The 23,286-nt window shown below is 41.0% G+C and overlaps 1 protein-coding gene across 3 annotated transcripts in view; it reads right to left on the bottom strand.

Moving 5' to 3' along the window:
* Window positions 1-23,286, bottom strand: part of MTUS1 (microtubule associated scaffold protein 1) — a 289,384-nt gene that overhangs the window by 37,784 nt on the left and 228,314 nt on the right. For all 3 annotated transcript variants that reach the window (XM_089669556.1, XM_089669557.1, XM_089669558.1), the window contains one exon: window positions 6,288-6,354. In XM_089669556.1, the coding sequence (XP_089525682.1) occupies window positions 6,288-6,354 (67 nt within the window). The remainder of the gene's footprint in view (window positions 1-6,287; window positions 6,355-23,286) is intronic.

Here is a 23,286-nt window from a genome sequence, read left to right on the forward strand (position 1 = left end):
GTGGGTTTGTGTTGCATGGGGCCACTCACAGGTTGGCCATGAAAAAAAAAAATCTATGCACTGGATTTCAAGCATTACCATCAACTACTGGGACATTTTTTTATTTCCTGGAAGAAAATAGGTATCTCCTGTGTACGTTCACCAGGACAGAAAAGTGTCAAGGCTTTTTTTTTTCCCCAAGGAGTGTGTGGTTTCTAAAGTGTAGAGCAGTAATTAAATTTATGGTGCCTGAAATTGTAGAAATTATACAGGTGTCTTATATGTTTATGTAAAAAAAAAAAAAAAAAAAAAAAGGAGCTGGGTTTACTGGTGGTGGTTGTCTTGATGGAACTAATGGCAACTGGCAGTAAAAATCTATCCTGTCCTACTGACTGGTCCCTGCCTGGGGAACATAGCGCTGGAGAATGAAGCCCTACAACAGGTATGTTTCCCTGATCAGACTGATTACAGCTAGGTGAACAGTCTCCAATTTCTGCAAGAAATTCTGTAATCAGGATTAGAAGGCACTTTTGAAAATGTGATCTGATAACACTGACACATGCTCCATTGAGTCCTTTATTAGGTCTACCTAATTGTGTTTGAAGGAAAACTGTACTGACTCAGAACATGAGGGTTGCCACTGCAGACTTTCAAAAATTCTAGTTGCTTGGATAGCATGCCGATTTATGGGTTTGTCAATTACTGACTTTCTAATTTGCATGCCTGTTTGATGTCAAATGACTCAAACTATTAAAGCCAGTGAGCAAGTGTAATAACCAGACAGAAGGCGGTCAGTGATGGCAGTACAGGTTGCATTTAGGGCCCCTTTCTCACCTAACGCAGTGGGATGCAGTTGGGTGAATTTTGGACTGCATTTGCACTGCACAGACAGTCCAAAATCCAGGCTATATTATGGGCATAGTTCACACCATTGCAGTACAGTGCAGAAAAGTACCACACGCTGCATTTTTCTGCACTGCAAACGCGCAAAAATGCATGCAAATGCACTGCAACGCATCGCTGTGCCCACAGAAGCCCGAGGCAAGAAAAAAAAAAAAAAGGAAAAGACCTCAAGGTCAAATGCAGATAGAGGAGCGCACATCAACTTCATGCATAGGCACATGGAAGAAACGCAGTTACGTGCAGTTTCTGGTGTGAATCGACCCTTAAACATACAATCCAGTGCAGTGGTCTGCAGCCAATGACCGGATCTATTACTTCCAGTCTAGCGCCTGCTAGTGGCAACACATGCTTAGTAACCCTGGTGCATTAAACACTCTGTCCACACCTATTCAACTTCTATAGGTCATGGAACACAGCAGTCACAATGTGCTGATTTATCACAAAGGCAGAATGACCTTTCAGTTTCATGATAAACAGCTTACACAAACTTTCTGCTTTCCCACATTGAGTGTAGAATGTACACATTGGAAACTGTAGCAAATGTAGACCATTTACCATGCTAGCTGCAGCTTTTCTCCCTATGTCAGAAAAGCTCCTTCATTATTTTAAGCCTGTGTAGGTATTTCCAGGCATTTCCCCAATGCTCTGCTATGGGTGGAAAATATTTGGTCATGGGTTTATTGTATGCCTTTATAAATTAGGAGAAGGTCATATGGAAACAATATTGTCTTGTAGATAAGAATTGTTCCATCTCCTACAGGTTTAGCACTCAGTCGGACCACAACTATAAGCCAAGATTTAGCAAGGTATATACTGTCTGCTTTTCTCTCTCAGCCACATCCAGCAATATCTTTTTTTTTTTTACCATGGAACAAAACTATTTTAAGGTTCAAATGACCAGCAGCAATAAGAGTAGGGTTAAAAGGAAAGAACAAAGGACATAATGGTTGAGGGGGGGGGGGGGGGGTCAAGCATACTACAAAAAGGTACATTAGGCACCTGTGAGTCCATGGAGAGAGATTTCTGAACTACATCTGCAGTGCAAAGGCAACAAGGAGCTGTGAACCAAGATCTATATGAAGGACACATATCTACGTAGTCTTCAGCACTAAACTATTATCTAGGTTACAAATGAAAAAATGGCAATGACAAGACTTCCTAATAAGAACACAGGCAACAACATAAAATAAAAATGCAGCGAATATATAAACCATTACCTATATTACAAAGTATGTCCATCTTCTCCTAGGAAAACTGCTCTCCAGAGAGAGACTTGTCTGCAGACACCTATATACTTCAAGGTTTGTGGACATTTTAATCTGATGTGCAACAAAGATAAAGTAAAGAGGGCAGCCTCTTCAGTAGCCTTGAGGCAAGTATGTGAAGATTAAAAAGCATTCAGGTTTGCACAGGGATTGTTTTCAACAGTCCACTAGACCTGTGGTGATGCCAATTTCACCATTAACTGTATACATGTTATGCCGGCAACAGACGGCTCAAATTTAAGCCATAGGTAACCCTGTCAACACCACCTAGCTTGACAAACTGAAAATCAAAGGAGTCGGGTAGAAAATTCTTGACCAAACAGTGAGAATGCAGCCAATCTGATACAGTTGCAGCTTGAGTATTGACAGCCATGGGAGAAGCTGCTGTCAGGATACAATAGGTGGCAGGGGAGATTCTTCCATCCTCTCTATTCAGCATGGATGGGGGAAATCTACGGATATCTCTTGTTCAGCCAACAAGCCTGAATAAGAGAAATCACATGAATGCTTTGCCTTACAGCTGGTTTCTTTTGAATGATTCTGGATTTACTCTCAAAAATGAAAAACAAAATGTCTCACGAGAACTGGCCCTAGTATGTACATGTGCTGGTATGACTGTTAGGGATGTTCGACTGCAAGCAGCTTCAAGAAGAGGAATGGATATGAATGCCTCTGTGGTAATACAGCTCTCAGTGTGACCTGGTTTCCTCATAATTTTATTCCATACTTCTTTCGAAAATCTAAATATGATTCCAATAGTTCTACTGGAGTTCTTTTACTACAATCACAATTCTTAAAATGTAGATATAATTTCTATAGTTCATTATTTGTCCAAATTTTCCATTCATCTACCAACTCCTCCCACATATCACCCTACGTAATACAGTTAGAGTGGGGGAGGCGTTTATAGCTTAAACCAGGAGAGCAGTCCAAGGTGATACCGCTACTCCTCCATAGATACACAAATCAGCCATAATATTGAGCACCCACTAATATTAAGTCCCCATTTGCCACCTTAACAGCCGTAACCTTTGAAGATTTGCTGTGGGATCGATCACCAAGTCTTCAATAGCAGATTCCTTAGGTCCTGCTGAAAGAGGCTCCTGCCATGAGGGAATACCATTTCCATGATAGGGTGTACTTGGTCACCAACAATGTTTAGGCATGTATTACACGTCAAGTAACAACCACATGAATGGCAGGACCCAAGGATTCCCAGCAGAACATTGCCTAAAGCACCACACTACATCCTCTGGCTTGCCTTTTCCCCCATAGTGCACCAGGGTGCCATATCTTCCCCATGTAAGCAACGCACATACCCAGCCATCCATATAACGTTAAAGAAAACCTGATTCATTAGATCAGGCCACCTTCTTTCATTTCTCCACGGTCCAGTTCTGATGCTCACGTGTCCCTTGTAGGTGCTTTTAGCTGTGGACACAGCATGGGCACCCTGACCGGTTGGAAGTTACGCAGCCCCATAAACAACAAACTGCAAAGCCTAACATATCCCACCAATTTTCAGATGCCATTGTGATGACATCATTAATGTTATTCACTTTACACCAATCAGCCATAACCATTATTTTTGGGTTTGGGCTTTAAGTTACCAAAAGGCATAAGATGACCTTTGCTCAGTCTGGCTGCTTTTAGCCAGATCACGAGATTGTCACTGACTAAGAGCAGACACTTTTAAAGGTTCATTTTCAGGAAACATCACAGAATTGTTTTGCAACCAACCACCCTTATTTACCAATGAAACAAGACCTCTGTAGATGCCAATCTGCACACAGGTGACCAGAGCAGGCATATTCATAAACTGATTTGCAGGCAATTGAACGTCTGATGGTCAACTTTAGTTTATTCCTACATTTTTTGAACACCAAATGCCAAGTTCATTACAGAACTGAGGACAGTCTGACCAGTTCTGACAACTGCATAAAAACAATACATTCCTGGCATGAAATGAGCAGATTTGTGTAATTAAGGCTCTGCTTCCAAATACCTGGTGTTCAATCTTATTCAGTGGAAAATCCAGCATCCCTCTTGCAGAAGAAGAAATTAAGTTTACTTAAGTATCATGAAATGGGTTTAGACAGGCACTGACTTCACTTTATGGATGGGGCTGGAAAAGTGCAAACCCATTTCCAAGGCAGTAAGATAACTGCCAGGAATCTGATGAACCCTGGGTCAGCTAACAGGCTCTAGAGAAATTCACAACTCCAGAGTTTCCATGGGAATCTGCCTCAGGGGAAAAACCATTTACAACACTTTCAAAAACTTTAACTCTTTGCAGTAAAAAAAAATAAAATAAAGATGAGATAGTTAAGATCTGAGAAAACAATACATGAGACTGATTTTGATCAGGTAACCAGTTCAGATAAATGGCCATAGGATGGCAGATCTTCATAAGACAAAAGGTTGGAGAATCCCCTATTGAGGACACCACCTTTGAATACATGGAACATACATGAGTGGCCTTATAAATCATCTCAGTTCCAATGGCACAGGTTCTGAAAACTAATGCCTGGAAAGACAGCTGGTATACAATATTCAACTATACCATACAAATTCATTATCTGTCAAATCAGTGCTTGTCCTCCATCAATAATCTGTTTTATTTATTGACAAGCAACATGTAGAAGCAAAAATAATTACGTCGAAAACAATGGAGCTCTATATCCCTCTGCTCATGATGGAATCCATCACTATTCCAGGCAAAACATCTGCTATGCAACTGATTTAAAAGAAGGGTGGACTTATTTTATTTTCCCCAATTATACTTAACTAGGTGGATGCCGCATTGGTCTGATGCTGCATCTGTCCCCCACCGGCTTTTAAGTGTGAGAACTCAGCAATCACATGACCGCTGATAGCGGAGCTCTCACAGCCGCCCTGAGCAGAGAGCGGTGACCGTCAGTCACCGCTGTCTGCCCCCCCCCCCCCCCAATACTCACTGGAGCACTGGGCTGTTGAGAGGGAGGGAGCGGCTGGCTCAGGCTCTCAGCGGCTCACTGAGAGGCTGAGCCAGGTGCCACTCCAGACTCTTAGGTGAAGTTGGGATCTTTCCCCGGTGATATCACCGACAGTGGGCAAAAACAGGTCACAGGAGTGCAGAACAAACTGCACTCATGTGATCCACAGGAAAACTTCAGCCAAAAGAGCTTTGGCTGTACTTCTCTCCTTCAACATATCCGCTAAATGCTACATATCACTGATATAAAGCATGCCAATCATGATGTTATGTGGTTCTAATTTAATCAAAGCTCTCTACCCTAGCTGATTCTACTGCAATAAAATAATAAATAAAAAAAAAAAAAACACATACCACATACAGAGATTTATGGGCCTTAGGTTGCCCCTAAACCTCTGACAATGCTCAGACAATGATTGTACATGGGGGGATTAGATATTATGGGCCAGATACAGGCATAAAAATGTCAATGCCTTTGAATGAAGGTGGAGCAGCATGTAGACTCCGCAGGAAAAGTTTTTTCCTAGATGCACAATAGATGGGCGATGCTCACCTCATGTCTATGGCCTGCTTTACCAAACCAGAAGATACTGAACAGCACAGCATCTCTGATACCCCATTGATGAAAACTCCCTGCTATAGTTTAAAGCTCTGTTCCTTTCTACCTGCAAGTATATTGGTGTTGCCACCTGTGTGTTTGAACCCCCATAATATAAATATTGCAATGAGCTTGAGAATCCCTTATAATGGCTGCAATAGATCACACCCAGAATCTCCAGCACCAATATCTCCCCGATAAAGTCCTTCATCAATACTTGACACTGTTAGGTGCTTTCACTCTAGTATCTGCCAAAACTAAAGTATCAATTTTGGGTAGGCATAGATACTTCCTGCATAGTTTGAACCTTAAACTTGCAAATAAACATAACCCAGGAATTTGGTATATCACAGAAAGAAAACATGTCAATACATATACACAGGTATTTACCCACATAACCAGGCTTATTCAATAGGACAAAATTCTGTGCAAGGTTTAATGAGCCAGAGCAAACAATCTTGAGGATCCAACTATAGCCAACTGAAATCTAATTGGTTTCTATGGGATACTACACTTAATCATCTATGGCTAAACTTTGCTTTGTGAGGTTATGAGGATCTGTCCTTACCCAAGTCTCCTCGCAAACTCTGAAGTTCCTGAGAGATCTCTTTGCGTTTCTTCAGGGCCTCTTCACGCTGTAAAAACAAGCATTTATTGAGTATGTTGCTATATCACCATTTACAATGCTGTAAGCAAGCTACAACACAAGCACAATGTTGGGCATCTTAAGGCCTATAAAACCAGCATGTTGCTCTGTAACCTTTTCCTGGCCAGATGCAACATTACTACAGTTCAGCTTTGTAAGCATCAGCCATCAGCTTTCATTCACTAGCATTCAGCAAGCTATGTTATACACACATTTAACAAAACAGATGATGTTTGCCTATGTCTGTTTTCTTTTCTTTCTCAGTTACTGAAAGACTAGAAAAGCAAAACTTTCCATAGACACAGATGAGAAATATATCAAAAGGCTAAACAGCCCTGATCAGCTTTCAAATCATTTGCTGCAATACACTGTAACAAAGACACAGAAACATATGTTAAAATACAGCTGCTGACAGGGAGCCAAGAAAAATCGCAGAGTAATAGCATGCCAAGAGGAGAATCTTTGTACCAGACACTAGGATGGATCCACCAGAAACACCTATTCTGCCTACTTAACAGAATGAAGTAGCAACCTCTAAAGCAATGTCCTTTGCTTGCTCTTCTCTATGCACAACATAGACTCTGTCCTAGCTCAGAAATTCTTATTAGTCTAATTGAATGGCCACAATCTATTCCCCGGGGAACATAATTCTATTAGGTCTGCAGGGACAGGCAAGTTTGCATAGTGCAACGCAAATGTATTTCATTCTTCAGATGTAAACACAGTATATGTTAAAGCACAAATAGGATTGCAAAGCATGCATAAAAACGTCCTAAAAGGAAAAATGCATTTACATATAGTACACTGCAGTCTTAGGATGACAAAGGAGTATGATCAGTCTCACCGCTTATATTCAATATCCTGCTTCAGACACTCCTAGATGTAAACAGTACAGTCAAAGCAGAACAAGTAACTGCTGCCTTAAACGATCTTCTGTTTTCAAAAAATAAAAAATAAAAAAATAACGTCCTACGCTGGCATTCCTCCCTTGCTGCAGCAACTGTGAGAACTCCATGACCAAAGAGGGGGGGAAAAAACGTAGATAAAAAAATAAAAACTGTAATTACCCGGGATGTATCACATGGGGGATAGACGCACAATTTGCTGCTTGAGCAGCCCATTTCCCAGCTTCTGTATTCCCAAGGTGCACACTCCTGGAGGACACACTGCAGACACAACTGGTCTGGCCACATTTAAAGAGCAGCTGATAGGAGTTCCATAGGACTCAGCCTGTCTGCCTGACACTCATGCTTTGCAGGTTTCCTGTGCTCCTTCTACTGATCCCTCCCAGCTCCCAACACATACTGCAGTCCTGACTCCTGGCACAGGCAGCTAGTGATTACTTTAAGCCACAACCCCTTTCGAATATGAAAAACGAGAGGCAGACATTAGCCTGATCGATTGCCACTTACTCAAATATCAGCTTGGATGGCAAGAGAGAGGGCTGACCTCCGCGCTAAGTGAGGCTTATATTTAGCATATACGGGCCCCTCTGTTTAACTCATTTATAGGCACGCATGACTAACATCTTTAAAACCTGTTGGATTTTTTTATTTTAAGTTTATAGATACATATTTTCTAATATCAGTATTTTTTTTAATTTAGGATTTAGCATAAAGTACTGCTTTAACATGCAAGGATTATGACAGTACAATTGCAGCTGTCAGAAAAAAGAAAAAAAGAAAAAAAAGATTACACACACACTCGGTTTAGGAGTGTCTATGGGAATGTTTGACCATTCTTCCAGAAATGCATTTCTAAGGTCAGGCACTGATGTCGCATGAGAAGGTCTGGCTCACAGTCTCCACTCTAATTCATCCCAAAGGTGTTCTAATAGGGTTTAGGTCAGGACTCTGTGCAGGCCAGTCAAGTTCTTCCACCCCCAAACTCGCTCATCCATGTCTTTATGGACCTTGCAGTCATGTTGGAACAGGAAGGGGCAAACCCCACACCATAATCCCCCTCCACCAAACTTTACACTTGGCACAATGCCGTCAGGCAAGTACCATTCTCCTGGCAACCACCAAACCCAGACACATACATCGGATTGCCAGATATAGAAGCGGGATTCATCACTCCAGAAAACACGTCTTCACTGCTCTAGTCTAGTGGCAGCGTGCTTTACACCACTGCATCTGACGCTTTGCATTGCACTTGGTTATATAAGACTTGGATGCAGCTGCTCGGCCATGGAAACCCATTCCATGAAGCTCTCTACACACTGATGTTGTGCTCATCTGAAGGCCACATGAAGTTTGGAAGTCTTTAGCTATTGACTCTGCAGACAGTTGGCGACGTCTGCGCACTTCAGCATGTGCTGACCCAGCTCTGTCATTTTACATGTCCTACCACTTCGTGGCTGAGTTGCTGTTCCCAGTTGCTTCCACTTTTTTATAATATCACTAACAGTTATACGTGGAATATTTAGTAGCAAAGAAATTTCATGGGTGGACTTATTGCACAGGTGGCAACCTATCATGGTACCACGCTTGAATTCACTGAACTCCTGAAAGCGACCCATTCTTTCACAAATGTTTGTAGAAGAAGTCTGCATGCCTAGGTGCTTGATTTTATATACCTGTGGCCATGGAGGTGGAGGTTTGGCAATATAGTGACAGAAATATATATATATATATATATATATATATATATATATATATATATATATCTCCTCCACTTGACATTTTTGCAATGGATACTCCTGGTACTATATACATTAAGAACTTGAATGGGGCATAGGGCACAATCAGCTTCATGCATGAAATGTGTGACAGATTTTCCTCTAGGCAGCCAATCAGCTTATTCATTTAATTTGAGAGAGCAGCATAGAGCAGGAAACTCATACCCTGGATGATTGGTTGACTGCATGCAGGGAAAAACATTGTTCATTCAAAGGCTTCAAATGCCTCATACATCAGATGTCATTCATTCACGAGGTATCAAGTGCCTCATACCTCGGCTGTCAGCAGGACTGTGTGAAAGAAAACTTATTTTAGGCAGTTATTTGCACTAGTTATAGGAGGACTGGTAAACTCCATATGGCACACCCACTTTGGAAGGCATACAAGTCAGCAAGGACTGTTGGGAAGGCTCCAGGTAGTATTAACATATGTATAGGTAGAACAACTTAATTACATTACAAAAGAGAGGAGAAGAGACAAGAATGCATGGCCAGTCTGCAGATCAGAAAGCTTTAACATTATTATGCTGTATTATGTAATAGATAATGCCCACAGAGACTAGAGCATTGAGCTGTGATGTACATTCTCCTATACATTATTTATACAGCAGACCTATAGCAAGTCCTTTAACTCCTTCAGTCATAACACTAAGTAGGCGTATAATCCTCAGGGGAGAACACTGTAAGCCAGATAAACGACTTCTCTGGTCAGGTGAATTGATTATGAGCAGCTAGTCTACTCACCAAGCAATGACACCAAGATCAAGTAAGGAGATCCCGGAAACAGAGCTGCTGATTTATAATGGGGGGGGGGGGGGGGGGTAGAGTTCCAAATGTCAATAAAACTGTTTGAAAAAGCAAATAAGCTTGTAATACGTTTCAAGGCAAGACTGCAAATAAAACCTACATGAAAATGCACATTAGTCACAACGAAGCTTCAAATCTTACAGGAAGAGTATATTTAAAAACCTAAAGCTTCTTGACAATGTATTATTACATTCAAAGTCCAGAAACCATTGCTGGCCACATACCATGTACTAATCACCACGAGGAGACCAGGCTGAGCAATCGTTTCCAGCATACTTCTAATGCTGTCTAGTAAACCCTGCAGCTGTGCAAAAGTTACACTATACGGTGTTCTGTACTCCACTGTACAGATTCAAAAGGGCTCCTTATCTGTTCAGTGGCAGGGTCTGCATCCTGAAGCCTGCACTGTGTAACTTCTGCTGGCCATACACTAGCAGAATTTTGATTAAAATCTTTAATTTTAAAAACATTAGTTTAATTTACTAATCATTAGTGGGGTGAAATCACATGTTCATTTTCAGCTACAGTGATAAGAAAACTCAAAGGAGAAGAATGGAAAAGTTTCTAAAAGTGTGTTTTTTGTTCAAGAAACTGTGTTTATTCCAAAATCAAAGTAATAAAAGCAAATGAAATTTTGAACAACAGTCAAAACGTACGAAGAATTTTTGTGCAGATATTTATTTTATTTCAGATACTTCTATAGCGCCATCAATGTTAGCAGAATTTTACATATATATTGTACATTCACATTAGTCCTTGACCTTCAAGGGGTGCACAATCTAAGGTCCCTAACTCACATTCATACACAGACTAGGGGCAATTTAGACAGGATCCAATTAACCTACCAGCATGTCTTTGGAGTGTGGGAGGAAACCGGAGTACCCGGAGGAAACTCACACAGGCACAGAGAAAACATGCAAACTCCAGGCAGGTGGTGCCGTGGTTGGGATTCAAACCAATGACCTTAGTACTGCCAGGTGGAAGTGCTAACCATTTCGCCACTGTGGATATTTGTAGGAACGTTCATGTGAAAATCTACCGGGTATAACCAGATTTACTCCTTGTACATACTGTATCTCCAAACCAACAGGACCATCTCACATATACGTCTTTATTCAGTATACCAGATTTGATATGACTGTACATCATGCAGGAAGTAGAATTATGAGTAGATATGGGTTATGATATATACAGTATGTCATGAAAGCCATTATGTTTTTAATATTATGTGTGGCTCTATGGATTTGCAATACATTTATAATGTTTTACACACCTTGATTACATTTTGGGGGTCCGTTTGCCCTTCTTTGTGCCCAATTACTTTCAATGCATCTCTAATCAGATCTAAGGTCTGTCTTACATGGGCTCCAGCTTGTATAAGAGCAGTGTGAACAGCAAGCTATGACAGAGCATTTCCAGAACTTTAAAAGCTTCAACAAAGCTTGCTGAAAGTACCATTCAGTTCCAGTTTGTAAAGGTTTAACAGATCCTAATTGGTGTGTTGATTGCCACTTCATAGGATAGGCTCACCTTTTACCAAAAAAAACAAAAAAATGCAATTTAGCGGGGTGGAGGGTTGCCTTGCAAGGTAGTAAGCCAAGCTAACTGTACATAAGTGTGTTTTTTTCTTATAACTGGTCTGACCTGTGTTCTTAAAGATTGACAATCAAATGTAAATTTACAAGCATTTAAGTCCTCAGCATAAAGGAAAATGTATACATAAGAGAAAAAAGGCAAAGCAAACCGCCTTAAAGTAGAACTTTGTTTTCATTTTGGATACAGCAAGTGAGGGTTAAAACCGGTCAGATTTTTTTTCCGCCACCTGTGTCCCATCATGGAAATTTCTCTTCACTTCTTGTCCCATAGCCAAACAGGGAGTGAGAGGAAATACCTGCAGATTAAGAGAATTCCTTGAGGACCCCCCGGTCACCAGAACATGTGACCCCATTGGAAGATTTCCCTTCTTACTTTTTTAGGGACAACCAAAAAAAATTTTAGGATTTTCCTTTTCCTTTCGATAATAAAATGGTAAACAGGGTAACCAGAGAGTGAATTTCCTTATAGGGGCCACAGACAGCAACAACTGACATGGGTCCTAATCCCTCTCCACTCTATCCTAAACTAAAAACAGTTTTGTCTTCAGTTATACTTTCAAGAGTCAGTCCAGACAGATTTTAAAGGGTAAACGCTAAAAATTAAATTGTCTTATTTGGTTCATTTTGCTCTGCTAAATATACTGTAGTATTTAAACTGTTATATCAGCTTGATAAAACAAAATTACTGCTGACCTAAGAAATTTTGTGAGACAACCCCACTTGCTGCCTATTCTAACCATTACCGTGTTCTCAGCTAACTACAGAACCCCCTTTCCCCCCTATGTTATGAAGAAAAAGAGGGGAAGAGATCCTTAGTCCCATCTGTGGTCTTGATACAGAAACCAAGTGAGCATTGTCATTTTAGGACAGGCAGTGTGTATCTTGTTGAATCACCAGGTGAAAAAGTGGAATAGGATGGAAAAAAAAAAAACTGATGCAGCCACCACATCCAAGGACTAAAAGTGCAGTACGCTCCATTTGTTTCTCAGCTTAGATACAATTTAATGAGACTTAATGGTCTGTGCAAAGATCAAATCCCCAGGGATATGATGTAACTACAATTTGATGGACTGATCCAGTACTGAAGCCCTGGTAACAGATGTATCCCTAGTACACACCATCTTTTATTTTTTTTTCTTTCAACCCAGTTGGCTGAATGAAAAAAATCAAAGAGCTCGGAAGGAGCCACTGTACTAAGTATCTAATGTTAGTAGATCTGATCTCCCCACTGAACTATTGTGTTCTGAGAGCCCCCCCCACCAAAACACACCAGGTAGGCACTCTCAGTCATTGGCCACCAGCAGTGAACGGATGCTGATTTTCTAGCATGCCCGTTTGACAGAAGCCACCCGGCCGGCTGTTGGTCCAGCTTCTGTCTGACAGGCTGTTGTACACACAGGCCTAATGTCAGCTAGTTTCTGTTAAACCATCCAATACCTACCAATATTCAGCCTGTGTGTATGAGGATTAACACTGGCCCCCAAAAAACATGATCACTAACCTATCAATATCCCTGCTAGGAGCCAAACACTGGTAATAAGTTTAACCTCTAAAAATGAAGGACTGAAAAAAATCAACAAACATCACAGGTGAGAAATAACAGATTACACCAAAGTGTGAACTCTGTAGGCTGCCATTACTGATCTCATTTTGATAATGCTAATTCCCTGGCTGGTATGCCTTAATGCTTTAAAAGTCTCTGCTCCAGAACAAGTACAAGTATAGAGGTAAGGAAATCAGATGCTCCCTAGACATCCAAGTACAAGCCAAAAATATCCTTTTCCATTGTGCACTCAAACACCATACATCAGGCACCAAGAGGAATTTGTCACCAATTATAGGTTTAGGTTAGCTCCAGGGACCTTTTCAGGCTTGTGATTACGTAGAATTAAATCAGAAATTGGATTTACTGGAATAATAAAAGAGCAAACAAAACACGGGTAGGTATTTATCAGCAAGCCAATGTGTACCATAAATAATCATCATCCACAACTAGAGTATCTAGAATCATGTTTTATTCTTGGATGGCTCAGATAGAATGTTGATTCTAGATTCACAATACTGCAATCTGAGTTCCTGATTAGCACAGGAACCTTGTCCAAAATCATGCTGTGCCGAGTTGCATTGATGTGAATGGGCAACATTAAAACAATGTGATTTCCATTGTCGTGTAATTCTGTAGTTGCATCTGAAATCGCACTAGTGTGAACAGAGCCTTATGCCTAGTACACAGGATGAGAAAATCTGATGAAAAACAAAAACGCATTCAGAGGGTTTGTCTGATAACCTAATCATTAGCACGCAGCTTTTGAGAGATGATCACAACAGTTCATGCAAATATATCCAAAAGGGACAAACACAAAATTTTTTCCTGTAAGTTAACAGAACAAACAATTTTCACGTAATTCGTATAGTATTTGTAGGAAAAGAATCGAGTGACGAAGACCGAGCATGCTTGGAAACTAAAGAATACATTACAATACATCACTTCCGAAGTTTTATTCAGTCTTACAAGAATTTTCGTAGTTTTAGTAACCTATTGATTTTTGATATGAGGCTAGTATGAAAAGAAAAAAAAAACAAACAAACAAAAAAAACGGACAATTATTTGTCCAATACTCTTATCGTGTGCGCTAGGCTTTAGCATACCTGTGCTATAAACTTTCATAATTGTAATTGGTCTTGAAAAAAAGCACCAGAAGTTTGCAGTTAGAAGTCTATTAGAGATCAACATGGACTTTCAACAAGAATGAATTTACAGATGCCAACATGCTACAGCAATACATGGGAAGATGTCCAAAGAACTGTCTGCATTATTTACACTGAAATTGGCAATGAAGCTCTGTACACAGGATACAAGCCAGAGACTACCAAACATATCTGATCTTCCCTTTACACCATCAAGACAAGGTCAACAATTAGCAAGCAAGAGCTTATGACTACCCCCAGTGTGATTTCCCAAATGTTGTACACATTGACAGGAAGCTTCCAAAGTCACTGAAATGAATAGGGGCTGCTACACAGATCACAGGGACTTTGTATGATGATGAAGTACCTGCAGCATCACTATATCTCTGACAAGTCCCAGCATCCTGCACAGTAGATCACGTTTACTTCTGTAAGCTGCACCTCAAGGGCAATTGATTAGCAGTAATCATCATGTGTACTGTAACAAATCACATATCCATGTAAACATCATAGAAACACTGGTAATTATCATATTACCATGGTTTAGGTGGCATCAGCCAGGTCAATTACCATGCAACCCTGGCTAAAATCAGGAGAAAAGTTCATCTCCTGGGTTGAGAATTTTCTAACTCATTCTCCATCAATGAATATCATCCCAGTGCCACTCTAAGGTCTCATATACACAGGATGTTTTCACAGCTGCTACTAGATGCGGGCAGGCGGTTTTTTTTTTTCTCTCCTTCATGTTAGGCTATGAATCCATATACACAAGCTTTTAGCAGCATTTAGTGGCAGGAGAGGTTAGAGGCTTGACGCCACTCTAAACATGCAAAAGCGCTTGTAAAAACACTTTTACAAGCGTCAGGTGTTTTTTCTGAAAAACGCTGCTGGCTTCTATTAGAGTTTAAAATTAAAAACAAAAAACTCCTGTGTGTATGAGGCCTTATACATGACTGGCACATACTGTAGCTCCCTTTTGTCCCCTATTTGAACCATGTCATCTCCCTTCTCCTCCAATGATCCTCTTTTGGGTATTAGAATTATGTATATACCTGAATATATAGATACAAATGTAACTACTAAGGTGTTAATATTGCACTTAAAGATGGACTCCAGGCAGACAGGCACACACAAATGCAGTCATGTATTTATTGTAACCAGTTAAGCTCTCTTACCTTTATACCCTTTGCTGACAAAAAGAACCTCTTTCCCCCCACTTTTTATTTTTTTTTTTAACCTTCACCTTACCTGTTATGGACTTGTTCTAAATTCAAATAGTTATCCACCCAGTGGATCCAGCGCAGTCCCGCTGTGATCCACTTCTCCACTCCCGCTGATTGGGTATTGTGCTTCCATCTTCCACCAATGACATTGGGAAGCAGTGATCTTTCAGTTTCAGTAGCTGCCTCCTGATTCTACACCACCAGGCTCGCACTCCTGCTCCTTTCAGGTATGGGAGGAAAGTGCAAACCCCAGGATGCTCGGGGAGCTCAGCATGTCATTCTGATCTAGGCCAGAATGGATTAGGAGGCAGGCCAGAGTGTGACTTAAAAAAAGAAAAAAAAAAAAAAAAAAAAAAGGGGGGGGGGGGGGGAAATATGTGTTAGCGTCGGTAAGGAGGAAAGTTAAATATAGTGTTAAGTTATAGCCCCCTTCCACCCAAGTGGACCAATTAGATTCGCCTGCCAGTTTTTCCTATCGTCCTATTAATTGTCTATATGTGAAGGTAAAAAAAACCTTCTCTGTGCAGCAGTGCCCTTAGCTCCCCTCAATATTTACCTGAGCCCCATAACGATCCAGCAATGTGCACAACAACCTCGGCTGTCCTGGGTCTATGCCCCCTCATTGGCTGAGACAGCATGCAGGAGCCATTGGCTCCCGCTGCTGTCAATCACAGCCAGTCAGCCAATGTTGGGAGAGAAGAGACAGGGCCAAGCCGCGGCTCCGTGTGTGAATGGACCCACAGAGCAATGGGTGCCCCCAAAGCAAGCTGCTTGCTATGGGGGCACCTGCCAGAAAGGAGGAGCCAGGAGAGCCTGTGGGGGACCTGAGAAGAGGAGGTTCCAGGCTGCTCTGTGCAAAACCACTGCACACAGCAGGTAAGTATAGACATATTTATTAAAAAAAAAATATGAACCTTTGGTATTGCTATAAGTCTTTTCTTTAGAGATCCACTTTAACATCTGGTATCAGGAAATTAGAAGAGCCAGCCATGTTTCTGTACAGAAAGAGCTGAACATAGCACAGATTTGATTATAGCTGTGATTCATATCTGGTGTACATCTAGACAAGGGGACAGATTAGTGGTGGCCACACAGAAAAACAGATCTCTGGCTCTGAAGCATGGGAACATTTTCTCCTTCAGTGCAATGAGATTATGTCAAGTGGTAGGCACTGTGACAAAACAAAGGAAAGACAGTTGAGCTTAAACAGGCCGCCAACACAATAACAATGTTATCATGAGACAACATTATCAAGTGTTGTTAGAAAGAATAATAACAGAAAATGGGATTTTCAATCAGGGGCATTCAAGACAAACAAAGTCCTCACCAAATTGTAATTGTAATATTCAATAAAATAAAATACTGCATCTTCCCTAAAAATAATAATATAATAAGCAAAGGTAAATACGCACTGGCTTAAAAAAAAAAAATATTAAAATTAAAAAAAGCTCCTCATAGAGGAGTTTATCGTTTTGTCGATAGAAGAAACTAATGTTATCCTATGTGTCCAAGCACATTAGGTCATTTAGAGGCATTTTTTTAACCTCACAGTTTACAGGCAGAAAAAAAACCCTTCTGTTTTGCTCTTCTAAAAGTAGTTTTCCGGCTGAAAAAAACAAAAAAAAAGAAACGCTAAACGTTAGTACAAAAAAAAAAAAAAAAAAAAAGACACTGGTGTTTTTTTTTAAGCCAGTATGCATGGACCCTAAAGGAAGCCACATATGTAAGAGCCTGATAAAAAGTCCAATCCAAATCTGAAATAATACATTTAGCACTAATTAGAGTGTAAAATGTCCCAATGTGTATACTTGGTATATTCAAAGGTTTTCCAATCCATTGTGCCATGTTTCAGCAAAACTCCTCTGTGGTTCACGCTCCTCCACAGCACTTACAAGGTGGCTGGATCCCCACATTTAAGGAGGTAAAATATTGCTAGCGTATGGATAAATCCCTAAAGTGGATGACTGAACCAGTCGCTATCCCAATCACAACAATAAGTTCCTTTCTTATACATATTTGAGGACATAAGAAGTCAAACTCCCAATAGTGCAGGTAATCCAAGAGATTTATTTAAAAGTACCATAGCCCCGATGATGTGCGAATGAATCGCGTAGGACTGCTCTTTGGATGCTATCATTTTGTATGGTGTGGTGATGTTTCTCTGTATTTTTACTATCTAAAATAAGGCTAAAAACAGAGAAAAATGCCACCACCAGCTCACACCATAAAACGTGATGGCATCAGCCTCCAGAGAACCGTTAGATTTTTAGCCGACTTCATAGCTCAGTTCTACTAAAATCGCTAAACACAAATCGCCAAGTTTAGCAACTTATCAATATAAAATAAGAAATGTGTGCCTATGGGGTGAGCTACAAAAACATTTAGAAGCCATCATCTGTTGTACAAAATGTGTGCCTATGGTGTGAGCTACAAAAATCATTTAGAAGCAATCATCTGTTGTACAAAATGTGTGCCATTAACAGCTACTACATGCCAATTGTGTTGATCACACTATAGGTGGTCTTTTGTTGTGTAGTGATCAATCACTAACTTTAGGGTCTGTTTACACTATATTGCTTTGTGGAAGTGCATAAGCCACATGATACATCACGCACTGCTACCTACATGCTGCATTATCACAGCCCATTAATTCTGAATGAGTCCCAATGCAGCACATGCAGTACACTAGCTTTGTATACTGTATATGTATTGGCGTATTGATTTATTCATGGCAATGTACACAGAACACAGTGCGCTGTGGTAAATGTATAAAAAGGCACTTCGTGATGAATTGCTAACTATTTTAGTAACCACTACCTGTGCATGACCCTTCAGAGGAGACAGACTAGCTGCGCCCAAAATAAGCAAATATTTTCAAGATGTAGTTTTATAGGTTTGACACCTGCTGACTCATTTCTAATGATGCAATTCTTTAAAAGTATAATAAAATTTGGCATTACAAATAGGGCTGTGTTTGCAAATGCAGGCAACAGCTATTTAGCTTTATAAACAGAACCACCATATTTGCATTGACTAGCCAAGCTAGTAATAAAACCTTTCAATTCCCCAGAACTCTGAACCTTTTTAAAAAGTTACATTTTATGAGTCTGTAAAAAGTCAGCCAACTGATATTGATGCAGAGGCCCTGTTCTGTAAGATGTCAGAAGAGAACGTAAGGTAATGCACAGGAAACATTCTGTACTATACGCCAGCATTTGGGAGTATTTGGAGTATAAGGGGTTAATGTTCAGTTAAAGTAAGCAAAGAGAGGCACAGAGAACACTTAAGGATTTCAAAAAGTCTAAGACAAAAGGTGAATCTTTTAGAGGTACTACTTAAATTGCTACTGAAAATAGCAATGCACTTCTGGAGCCTAGACTGGTAGGGAAAGATTAGGGGGTGTTCTGCTTCTAGGGTCTAGGTGCAGATATGCAGGTTGCCATTATTGGCATTATAATTCTAATAGTCTCGCTGTAACTCTGATCTAAAGGCCAAGAGACTGAAATGAAAATATGAAGACTGGGGTTTCTGACCGATTTCAATTCCTGGTCCAGACCAGTGACTGTATTTATGCCACTTACAGTCGGGCAACTATAATCTTTTACTTGGTTGGCACATATATGGACTAAAAATCAACAGTATACAGTCCCCAATGGAGAATGCCAGAGCCACAACTGCCTTTGCTGTTAATACACTGCTCAAAAACACTTTTGAAAACGCATGAGATCTCAATGAGGAAAAATAGCATGTTGGATTTTTTTACTGATATGGACTGGGTAATGTGTTAAGAATGTAAGGATGCCCCATTGTTTGATGGAAATGAAAATTATCAACCTACAGATGAATGAATGAAAATCAAAGTGAAAAAATTATGCAGCAGGCTAATCCATTTCGCTGAAATTTAATCGCGGCAACTCAAAATGGTACTCAGTAGTTTGTATGGCCCCCACGTGCTTGTATGCATGTCTGACAATATCGGGGCATGCTCTATTATTGAGACGATGGATGGTGTCCTGGGGTATTTCCTCCCAGATCTGGACCAGGACATCAAACAGCTTCTGGACAGTCTGAGGTACAACTTGGCAGCATTGGACGGACCAAAACATGATATCCTAGAGGTGTCCTATTGGATTTAGGTCAGGCGAGCGTGGGGGCCATTCAATGGTATCAATTCCTTAATCGTCCAGGAACTGCCTGCATACTCTCGCCACATGAGGCCGGGCATTGTCATGCACCAGGAGGAGCCCAGGACCAGTGTAGGGTCTGACAATGGGTCCAAGGATTTCACCCCAAAACCTAATGGCAGTCAGGGTGCCATTGTATAGCCTGTAGAAGTCTGTGTGTCCCTCCATGGATATGCCTCCCCAGACCATAACTGACCCACCACCAAAACAATCATGCTGAATGTTGTTACAGGCAGCATAACATTCTCCACGGCTTCTCTAGACCCTTTCACATCTGTCACATGTGCTCAGGGTGAACCTGCTCTCATCTGAAAAGCACAGGGCGCCAATGGTGGACCTGCCAATTCTGGTGTTCAATGGCAAATGACAATCGAGCTCTTTGGTACCGGGCAGTGAGGACAGCACCCACTAGAGGATGTCGGGCCCTCAGGCTACCCTCATGAAATCTGTTTCTGATTGTTTGGTCAGAAACATTCACACCAGTGGCCTGCAGGAGGTAATTTTGCAGGGCTCCGGCAGTGCTCATCCTGTTCTTCACACAGGAGCAGATACCGGTCCTGCTGATGGTTTAAGGACCTTCTATGACCCTGTCCAGCTCTCCTAGAGTAACTGCCAGTCTCTTGGAATCTCCTCCATGCTCTTGAGACTGTGCTGGGAGACGCAGCCAATCTTCTGGCAATGGCACATATTGGATGTGCCATGCTGGAGGAGTTGGACTGCCTGTGCAACCTCTGTAGGGTCCAGGTATCGCCTCAAGCTACCAGTAGTGACACTTTCACTAGATTTGCATTTGGCTAGGGTCAAGTGGTCAGAGAAGTAGGAAAAAAAATGTCAGTGGCCTTCACCTGTAAAACCAGGGTTGGGAGGGGGTGATTTGTGCTAGGAGGGGTGATTTGGGGGATGGGGGATTCGTGCTAGGAGCCGAGGAGGTTTTGTGGTGGGATTGGGGGAGGGGGGGGGTAGGGAGTACTGCAGTTTGTCATCTTTGTCCTGGGTGCTATATGATTCTTGTCCCAATATTGCTCCATTTGTAACTAAGCATGACTACAGGCAAAACGTTTTTTTTTTGTTTTTTTTTTTAAGTTTTGGACAGAGGGGGAAAAGAACACCTGTCAGGTTTTTTTTATTGATGTTTGTGCTCATGTTATGCAAATTTACCCTCTCCATTAGCCCTGCCATCATCAGAGAAAAGCCCCAGGCCAGGAATAGTGGGGATAATCTTTCAATGGGGACACTAAGCTTTCCATTCACTTCCTGCTGTGGCTATGGAACATGAAGTGAAGGGAAATCACCCAATGGGACACCAAAAAACAACAGGGGTTTTAACCCTCTCTTGCTCTATCCCAAATAAAAGTTTTGCCTTTAGTTCTACTTTAAGTTATGAGCCTTACCAAGAGCCTATGCCCTTTACCTTTGAGTACAAAAATTACAGGACATAACATATAAACATTTACATTTAGTATCAGAATTTCATTTCTGCAAACCTATTTAATCAGCAACAGTGGAACTGTGTAAATAAGTGTTAATAAGTCTCTGTTTCCTGGAACACACACACCCTTCAGCAAATAGAAGCGGCTTGATTTCATAGCAGTGCCAGCAGATGGAGATTTACAGCAAAAATTAACAATGTAAACACCATATCTCAAAGGCTAGGAGGAGGAACACTGTATCCGGGAGAATAAAATATACTGACCGTTATTAATGTGCAATTAGAAGGAGTAGACTGAGGAGCAGGGGGCAGACAAGCATATTAGACATATCTATATTGGTTGTCACAAACCCAATGATGCAGGAACATTCTACAGGACAACCTTGAAAATGTGTTTTTTTTTGGTTGTTGCTGGAATGTGTGCACATTTGGTAGTTTAAGAGGGGGCACTCTTTATGTCTGGAGGGAAAGAGATTTAATTTCCAAATACGAAAAGGTTTCTTCACAGTAAGAGCTGTGAAAATGTGGAATAGTCTCCCTCAAGAGTTGGTTCTGGCCAGCTCAGTGGATTGCTTTAACCTCCCTGGCGGTATTCCCGAGCATAGCTCGGGGTAAAGTTTCAGTACCACAAGCGGTAACCCTGAGCTACACTTACCATGCGGCGCTGCCCTGGGATCTGTTCTTCTCTTACCTCGTCCTGCACTCCCGCGATGTCCCTCCTACAATGTCCCCGGCAATGTAATCCAGTGGATGCCGGCATCTGTCTTCTGGGTTCCGTCCCCTGCGAGCTTCGGGACGTACGGGGACGGAACGGCGGGAAATTTGAAAATGACAAAAAGTGACATTCACTAAAATCACACAGTAAAACATTACTGTATCAAACCATTTCACATACATTTTGCCCCTAGTGCTTTGTCCTGTGCCCTGCCTGCATTTTTACTGTTCTTTCTGAATGGAAACTTAGAAATGTCCATGGTGTCCAAAAAAACGTCCCTTTAGGTCAAAAGCGGTTTTAGACCAGCTAGAGAACAGCGATAGTAAATCAGAACTACTTGCAGAATTGAATGATAACACTGTTCAACAAATTTTTATTTTTTGCCAGTTTTGGAAACAAAAGGATCCATTTCTTAATGAATTTCACATTCTGAGTTCAAATATAACAATGAAATTTGTCAATTGGCTCTAGTTTTTCTGTAAACGGAAAGTTTTCTACTATAGGTGTAATGACTACATAATGCACAATAATTATATAGATAGATGTCTTTCCACAAATATAAAGCAAGTGATATTGACTACATAACAAAGCCTAAATGGCATAATATATTGCATAGGATTACCAAGAAAAATTATAGCCATAAGCTAAGTTGAATCATTTTAATACTTAGGATTCTCACTAGTTTTGTCTTCAGTTTGTGTCGGTTTTGCTTCTCTTGGCTTTTCTCTTGTATTCGAGGAAAGGGCTATCTCTTACAACTGTCCAGCAATAGTCAGCAAGCATTGATGGGCTCCATTTACCTTGATATCTTCTTTCCATAGCTGCAATGTCTTGATGGAAGCGCTCTCCGTGTTCATCACTCACTGCTCCACAGTTTGGTGGGAAAAAATCCAGATGCGAATGTAGAAAATGAATTTTTAGAGACATGTTGCAACCCAGATTTCTGTAAGTCTGGATGAGTTTTTCTACCACTTTCTTGTAGTCTGATGTTTTATTGTTTCCAAGAAAATTTGATGTCACTGATACAAATGCTGTCCAGGCAGCCTTTTCCTTTCCACGCAACAGAGAAAGAAACTCATCAGTGGGTGTGGATGGAAGAAAGTCTGGGTCATGTGAGGTTGACGGTTGATGACTACACGCTTCAGGTTCTTCCTCACTTGACTCAACCACGAAGGATTCTGGTGCTTTAGGAATTGGTAGCCCCTCTCCATGAGGAACTGGACGTATTGCCGATGGAATATTTGGATAGTGCACAGATAACTTTTTCTTCTTATTTAGCCCTTTTACAATTGGAGGCACCATACAAAAGTAACAATTACTAACATGATCTGTTGGCTCTCTCCAAATCATTGGCACAGCGAAAGGCATAGATGCCTTTTTTCCATTCAACCATTGCTCCAGTGCCGTCCCACAAGAATTGCAGGATATATGTGGTGCTCAGCTCTTGTCCTGGTCTCCTATCTTGCAGCCAAAATACAAGTTGTAGGCTTTCTTAATCATTCCTGTTATCCTCCTTTTTTGTGAGATAAAAGTTATTTCACCGCAGATATAGCAGAAATTATCTGCTTTATTCACACAAGTTCGAGGCATTACTGAGTAG

The sequence above is a fragment of the Staurois parvus genome, unplaced genomic scaffold (assembly GCF_062004578.1).
Source record: "Staurois parvus isolate SC_StPar_1 unplaced genomic scaffold, SC_StPar_1.0 ptg000080l, whole genome shotgun sequence".
In the NCBI taxonomy this organism is placed as follows: Eukaryota; Metazoa; Chordata; class Amphibia; order Anura; family Ranidae; genus Staurois; species Staurois parvus.